Here is an 8,447-nt window from a genome sequence, read left to right as displayed (position 1 = left end):
AGTGTGGGACAAATAAAGGATATCTTCAATCTTAAATGCTCAAAGAGCTCCCACAGAAAAAAAAAAAAAAAAAACGAGCCACAAAATCCTTTTGATCATAACAGCATTTTTTGTTTTGTTTTTCCGTTGGGTGAAAAAACAAAACAAAAAAATAAAGAAATTAAAAAACGACCATGTCTTATGTTTATGAAATAGAGGACCTCCTACACAGAACACAAAATTTTGTTTCTACATGTAACAAAAACCTTTTGAACTCTGGGGAAAAAAGGCTCATCCATTTTTATGAGTATTTATGAAATTAAAGCCAAATGTAAATCATCCACCTGCAAGGAGCCAAAGATGCAGACCAAAAATGCCATCTGCTTCTGTTTCGTCATCACTTTGTCATGTGGGGCGCACTCACTCAGCTATCAACTTGAATTCAAAAAGACTCTTTGACTTAATACTCTAAGTGTATGTACAAAGTATACAGTATATTTGAAACATAATAGTCAATCAAAATGTATAGAGAGCTTTGTCACTGCTGAAGACAGTGACATCATTGTTGTACTTTGAACTTTCTTTGTTATTGAATTGTGTCCGCTGTCCAGTAAGGGACTTTTATCTTGGCCATTGTAGGAAACAAAAAAACTCAGTCCGACAGTGTTGGTCTTCTTATTGTGTCTTACTGTATCTCTGTTCGTTAGTGATTCGAAGAATTTTCCAAAACATGAACAGACTCAAGTGGATTACCTGGAAACACATAGATGCATATAATTCAGGACATGCAGCGAACTGCAGTAACAAAGAGGTTACAGAACAATTTGTCCTTTGGATTGTCCCCCACTTCAAGATAGAAGCAAAAAGATAACTCCACAAATTGTTTTGGAGCAGACAACTTGCTTGCTTGGTTGTGCTGACTAACTTTGTTGCCATAAATGTCAATCGTTCATATTTTAATGTTGCAACTTCATTTTCGGTATAGACAACACAACCACGCACTCCCACGTTCACACATGTCCAACCGAGTGTCCAAAGTTAACCCACAAGACATGGTTTTAGAATGTGGGAGTCAGCCGGAGTGTCTTGATCTCTTTTTTGTCTTCCACAGCAGTTCCTTCAGTTGGGTTCAGGCACGCTGTGTACAAACCTCTCAAGTAGCCACAATCACTTTGCAGACAGGTGAAAAGCTCCATGAAGATGTAACAAATTGCTCAAGGTCACCAACTCACACAGTCACACGCTTTAAGGGCCATGATGACTCATGTGCTCATACACACTTTACAAAGCGAGGTTTATGCTAAGGAGAGAGGTGAGGGTGGGCGGGGGGAGCGTGGGAGGTGGCTGCGTTCATCAGAGGACCTCTCAGACTCTTACGAGGGATGGAGCGGCGACCCTGAACGCCTCGCCACCGGACAGACCGACGGACGGCACCGAAGTACGGAGCGACCTCTTGACCGCAGCTGGGGAGACACTCGGCGGGTGTGAAATGACGTGGCATGAGGTGAGCAGCTTCTGTTTTTGTCTTGTTGTTCAACTTTGCTTTGTGTGTGGTATAAGTGGCTAATCCATGTTTCATTTGTCATTGATTTTGGAGCAGAATGGCTCAACAAGTAGGGTTGCCAAATTTTGGTCTTTTCAAAGTCGGAAACACTCTGTGTGCGTTAGTCTGAATGTATGGATAGTTGGCCCCAAATGGGGAACTTCATGTATGAACGTACTGTATTCCTTCCTCAAGCAACCGCATTTCAAATGTGCTTTGCATAAGCCACCAATCGAGTGAAGTGGGAAACAAATGGAGAAATTAACAACTATGTATTCTGCTTATGACAAAAAATGTTTTATGTTTTATGCTGAAATTTGAGCCCATTTCATTCAATTACCCTCAATGCCACAGGATCTCATGTGCGCAATTTACAATTTGGAATATTTCCATAATCCACCACCTTAACTTCCCTTGGAAATTTTCCACCCCTTTGGCCACCGAAATCACAACAAGTAGCACCCAGCCGGTGTAGCAACATGTGCATCCTTGAGCATTCAACGGTCATTTCTCACAAGCATTGCTTTGTGTCTTTTCCCCAAGGAGCTTCGTAGCCGGCAGTTCTGGCGAGCCATGATGGCGGAGCTGATCGGCACGCTGGTGCTGGTGAGCGCCGCCCTGGGTGCGTCCGTGCCGGTCCGTGGGGAGACTCCGGAGGGATCCTTGTCCCCTGCGGTAGCAGTCGGTGCGGTGGTTGTCGTACTGGGGCACTGTTTTGGGGAAATAAGCGGGGCGCAGGTATCACCCTCGGCTTATTGTGCTCTTCATTTCAATTTCATTTGAACACATGAATGTGAAAGTGTTTGTGTGCTCCCTGCGCAGGTCAACCCTGCAGTCACTTTGTCCCTCCTGGCCACGCGGAGGCTGGACGTTCTGAGGGCTCTCATTTATATTGCTGCCCAGTGTTTGGGGGCTTTATTGGGGGCCGGGGCCCTCTACTTGGCTTTGCCCCTCAAAAGCACTGCAGACAACTTTGTCACCAGGGTTTGTTCTTTGCAATTAAAGTGAATCTAGTTAGTAAGATAATCTTTATTTGTCCCGTACTGGGGAAATTTGCAGTCTACAGCAGCAAAATTGGGGGCGGGGGGATAAAGTGTTTCATTGCACAAAATAAATGTTTCAGAAAATAACTAATATAGTATACCTGTATATAGTAATAGAAAAGAACAGAAAAGAAACATAGTATGCCAACGAATTAAGCAAAAAGACAATGTTATGAATAACAATTTAACTTCCTTAACCATCATGTAAGGGGGGGGGGAGCTGTAATCCAGCGTGAAGTAAAACGAAAGGCAAATAAAATAAAACCGCTTAACCCTTCATGGCGAGCGAAAGGTCGGCTTGTTGAAGGCGGCTGATTTCAGTCATCATGCCGTCATACAAAAAGTAAGCAGATGACAATACTGTAAAACTGAACAAGCAACAGTTTGTTCAAGTCCCCTTAATTTGGAGGATGTGTGAATGACCCAATCTTCCTGTGAGGGGAGTCTCTTCACATCACTTGCCTTTTTTCTTGTATTCATTGACTCATGTCAGAAATGTACAAAAAGCTGAATACAATTGTGGAATTAATCCTCAAGTTGCTCGCTGAGCTGAATTCTCACCAACCTTGTTGGCTTCAGGGACATATCCCCCCCGAGAACTACGGGTTCAATTTAGGAAATCTGACTCTCAAAGTCACCGTCTGTACTAATGTTTCTCCCCTTCCTGTCTACATTCTTTATTGCCATGCTACGCAGGTGCACATTGAGTTGAATGCAGCGCAGGCCCTTGGCATTGAGGTCTTATGCACCTTCCAGTTGGTTTTCACAATTTTCTCAGTTGAGGCCCAGCGACGAAGGGACAGCCCGGAACCAGGAAATCTTGCTATTGGACTGGCACACACTGCTGGAGTGATGATAGGGGTAAGGGGCAACTTGTTTCTGTTATCATCCATTTTTCAAGTGTGTGTTTGGGAATAGCCTAGTAAAATATGTTGCATATTCCGTCCATCCATCCATCCATCCATCCATCCATCCATCCATCCATCCATCCATCCATCCATCCATCCATCCATCCATCCATTTTCTGATCCTCACAAGGGTCGTGGGGGGTGTGGGTGCTGGAGCCTATCCCAGCTGTCTTCGGGCAGTAGGCGGGGGACACCCTGAACCGGTTGCCAGCCAATCGCAGGGCACACAGAGACGAACAAGCATCCGCGCTCACACTCACACCTAGGGACAATTTAGCGTGTTCCATTAACCTGCCACGCATGTTTTTGTAATGTGGGAGGAAACCGGAGTACCCGGAGAAAACCCACACAGGCACGGAGAGAACATGCAAACTCCACACAGGAAGCTGGAATCGGAACTCTGCCTCTCTGCCGTGTGAGGCCGACGGGCTAACCAGTCGATTACCGGACCGCTCTGTTGTATGTTATCAAAAATAATTATATAATATGTTAACAATCCATCCATCCATCCATGCATCCATCCTCTTCTGCTTATCTGGGGTCGGGTTGCCCGGGAGGTAACTTTAGCAGTGAAGGCCAGGCTTCCCTCTCTCCAGCCACTTCATCCACCAGCTCTTCTGGTGGGATCTTGGCTGTAGAGGTTTTGAAGAAGCTGCGTTTGGAGGCTCTTTTCGCAAGCTCTGTGCATTGCCTGCCATTGCGCTGTCAGTCTGTCTTCCTCGTTATTGATTTGATTTGATTTGATTTGATTGAAAGAATAACATGAAACCTGACGTTAGGAGGGCAAACTAAAGTATTGGAGTACATGATGACGCCATAGAGTATTTTTATAGCATAATTTTTATAGCATAATTATTTAATATGTAATCGGCCTAAACCTTTTACAGGGAATCAGGTGCCAGTGACATTTACAAGTTGATTCTTTACATACACTGACAAGTTGATTCGTTCTCGACACTGACCAGTTGAATGCTGCAAAATGAATTTTGACCGGTAAGTTCTTCAAAATACGTAAGCTCTTAGATTTCCCATGTTGCAATAGAAACTATATGCATGTTTTCCCCATGCTAATTTTTTTTTACTCCGGCTTCCTCCCGCATTCAGAAAACATACACGTTTGGTTCGTTGAATTGTGCATAGATGCTCACGTGAGCGTGAATGCTTGTTTGTGACCTGCAATTGGTGACTAGTCCAAGGTCATCTGGGATAGAAAATAGATTCATGGATGGATGGATGGATGGCCTATGACTCGGCACAATGTGACAGCTAACATGTTGTTCTCTGGGCAGGCTCGGTTTTCTGGTGCCAGTATGAATCCTGCTCGCTCTCTTGGTCCTGCCATCATCACAGGATTTTGGGAAAACCATTGGGTGAGCTGACGCCCAGATCTAATGTGTTGTCATATTGTGCCCTTAGCTCATGAAATGTGCGTTCGCTGAAAAAACAAAAATAAAAGGCTGCTGCTGTTTGTGGTTGTGTGGCACACTCCTGCATCTCAGGCAGGAGTGTGCAGGAGAGAGCCCACCTCAGAAACCCTCATGGGAAGGCAGGTTGGAATCGAGGTAGTCATCGAACTATTCTCTCCGCCAACTCGCAGCGTCTCGAGGTGAGGTCAGCACAGGGCTGGATCGGCCATGTGGCGTTCAGAGCAGATGCCCGGTGGGCTGGCGTCTTTTGATACTGATACCGTGGTATTTAAATATGATATTTCTTCATTTTACCCCAAGAGAAATGTACCAATCAACATCGGTGGCAGAGCTATGTGCTTGCCAGGGGTGGTCAGGAGTCTTTCTGAAGAATCTGTCATCAGAATAGAATACTTCATTCTTACTGTCAGTGCCAACGATACATAGCCAAAATGCAAACCCTCCTATCTGGCAGAGGTGTCAAATCCAGGTCCAGAAAGTAGACCCTGCCATAGTTTGTCTTTCGTCACAGGTGCTTCTATTCAATCAGCAGAAAAACAAGCATGGTTGCTTTTTATTGGTGCATCTAATAAAGTGCCCGACATCCACTCCCATCCACCTACAGGTGTACTGGATCGGACCGGTCATCGGGGCAGTACTGGCTGGTGTGTCGCATGAATTCTTCTTTGCACAAAGCGCCTCGCGCCAAAAGCTGGTGGCATGCCTGACATGCAAAGACATTGAGATCGTGGAGACCACCAGCATTACCGGCTCGTCCCTGTCCACCGTCACCCAGAACGCTGCCAGAGCCAAACAGGCCCACAAACACGACAACAACTGAAAGGTGCCAAGTGGGAACGCGCAAATCGGCGTTAATACACTGTTGAACGTCTGAATGTGATACCTCGTATTTGCAAAGACAACATTGTTCTATTTCCTACTCTCACGTTAGCATTTGCAACTCATTAGAGTACACGATGCAGGCTCATCCAAACCCTCCTGCAAACAACCCCACTCTCGTTGTTGCTGCGTTGCATCCTGAGGCCAGGAAAGCTTTGAAATGCTAAAGAGCTTCGATGATGCTCTTAGTTCCTGCCTCTTAGTGTTTGTCTCTCCCCTCGGGCCTTTTGTTCACAATCAAACAGATCTGAGCACATTAATGACTGCATGGTGGGGGGAAACACGTCAGTGGCAATCCGCTTTGTTTCGTGGAAATTGATATTTTTGCGGTTTGGGTCTGCTAACCAGTGTTGTGAAAATGCGTCGACATGTTTGAGGTTTTGAATAGGTCTAATGGTGAAAATAAAATACGGATCACATTTTTGACAACAACTGATTTTCTGAGCAATTTCGCAAAGCTTCACAAATGTTCCATATGCGCACTGTTCATGACACGACACGCATCATCCGTTCTGACAAGTTCAAATCTACTTTGCTGTTGCTGAATTTCTTTAAAAATGCATGCTGCGCATTCTTATTTGATATTTACCACACAAAATTTTTCATAGTTCATGAATGTCATTCTTTACCCCGGAAAAAAGTAATACATTAAACTTGAGCTGAAAATTAAATCTATTCAGTCTTGACAGATCTGGTTACATTTTTACTTCATTCGAGTGAGAATTGGCAACACCGTCTTATTGTTGGTGAAATTGTCACATGTTTTGAGCATCCTGTATCTTAATATTTGTGTTGTAATTTTAGCACTGTCTTATGAAGACGGTATGTCTTGTGTATTTTGTTAATTGTCAGCGTCGAACAATAAATGAACAACAATGGATGTAATATTCATTTTTAATGCATGTACATCATGGGCATCTTTTATCCTGATACTGTTATCACCAAACTACCTTATAGTCAGATGCAATGTTTATGCAAATCAGCATAAACACATAAACAACAACAAATGCAGTTGGGTTCAGAAGTATTCAGGGGTTTTCCAATTTTGCCTTCACACACCACCTTGGCGGATGTGAAAAATTCTGAAAAATGTCACGTGATCACTAAATGCCCACGAGCCCATCATCTGCCATACGTGCCCAGGCTATAAGACTGCCTCCACCGTGTTTGACACACGATGCGGTTTAGGTTTGGAGTTGACATCCACCCGCCTCTTCGCATGCTTGTGATACAAGCTGAGCATGGTTTCATCTGATTCCAGAACGCCGGTGGCTCTATTTGAGATCTTTTCTGGCAAAGTCTATTTCAGCTTTTCCTTTGCATTAATGGTATCAATGTCGTGTACCTTGTGGTAAACCCTCCATAGTTAGTGTATTTAATGATTGCAGATTTCCACCTTAACGTGTATGTATATATATTTTTTATTCACCGAGGAAAAGATTCTGCTATTATCCACTTTAGTTGTCTTACTTTGAGTTATGTGAAAAGCATCTCAAGGTTTAAAAAAAAAAAAAATATATCATAAAAACTGAACACAGTGCTACTCACTAACTAGCAGCAAAGTGCATGCAGGGGTGAAACTTGGTTTTTTTTTTTTTTTTTTTTACATGTCTGAAGAACGAATACAGTAATTAAGAAGAATTCATCCATCCATCCATCCATCTATCGCGCGTATCCTCATGAGGCTCACTGGCGAGCCTGCACTTATCCCACCTGACAGGGTGAGAGGCAGTGGTAGGAGGTAGCGAAATCCAAATGATTTTCTACTTCTGTCGATTGTTCAGGTATTTTTACTACTTGGGTATTGACGATGTGTTACTCTTAGTTACTACATTTGAAATCCAAACGAGTATGAAATGTGTACTTTCTACTTCTTTGCCAAAATAGGCCCGGCATCGTTATTTATTTATTTTTTTACTTGAGCGGATTATGACACAAACATAAAAACATGAGTGGTACATCCAGCATTGATTGAATTCTTGGGGATTCATAAGATGGAAAAAACAAGGTCAGTAGCGACATGGAGCAACGTGAACCAGAGCGCTTTGGCAAGAATGATGCAAAAGATTCAGAGATGATCAATCTGCCCCATCTATGCCATATATTAAAAAAGGTTTTTGATGTTGTCACCTACAAGAAAAATGATCAGGTTTTGACTAATCTGAAACAAAACAAAACAAAACACATAGGACAGGCCAGGGGTCTCAAACTCATTTTTTTCATGGGCCACATTGTAGTTACGGTTTCCCTTGGAGGGCTGTTATGAATTTTGGGAAATCATATAAGTGTTTAATCGCCTCCACTTATTACATACACGGCGCATAACAAATTGATGGATACCCAGTTTTAAAATCAGAAGTCAAGAATGATGACTGTTATTGTGGATTACATACGACTGTGAAATTTTGGTCCAGATTTGAGCAAGCATCATGGAACTTGACATGCTTGATTTGCTTTTGCGGGCTACAAAAAATGATGTGGCGGGCCAGATCTGGCCCCTGTACCTTGACTTTGACACCTGTGATGTAGGGTGTATTCTTTTTGAGTTTTGAATACAAGCCAATTTAACACTTGTTGGTATTTTTCCTTTTCCATTCAAGACCTGTTCTGCTGACAGTTCAGTCCTGATCATCAGAATTAAGCAGCCTTTTGCTGCGCCTGGTGATTT

General features: G+C 43.3%; 1 protein-coding gene across 1 annotated transcript; it reads left to right on the top strand.

Annotated features, from left to right (window-relative positions):
• Positions 1–1,243: 1,243 nt before the first annotated feature.
• Positions 1,244–6,685, top strand: LOC147210676 (aquaporin AQPAe.a). Its single transcript, XM_086114673.1, has 6 exons — positions 1,244–1,483; positions 2,066–2,260; positions 2,345–2,506; positions 3,262–3,426; positions 4,763–4,843; positions 5,505–6,685. The coding sequence occupies exons 1-6, from the start codon at positions 1,244–1,246 to the stop codon at positions 5,718–5,720; spliced, it is 1,059 nt and encodes a 352-aa protein (XP_085970799.1). The 3' UTR covers positions 5,721–6,685.
• Positions 6,686–8,447: the final 1,762 nt, after the last annotated feature.

This window comes from Hippocampus guttulatus, chromosome 1, assembly GCF_054856545.1.
Source record: "Hippocampus guttulatus isolate MCC_2025c chromosome 1, RoL_Hgut_1.0, whole genome shotgun sequence".
NCBI lineage: Eukaryota > Metazoa > Chordata > Actinopteri > Syngnathiformes > Syngnathidae > Hippocampus > Hippocampus guttulatus.
The sequence above is the reverse complement of the archived record's forward strand: the minus strand, read 5'-3'. Positions and strand labels throughout refer to the sequence as shown.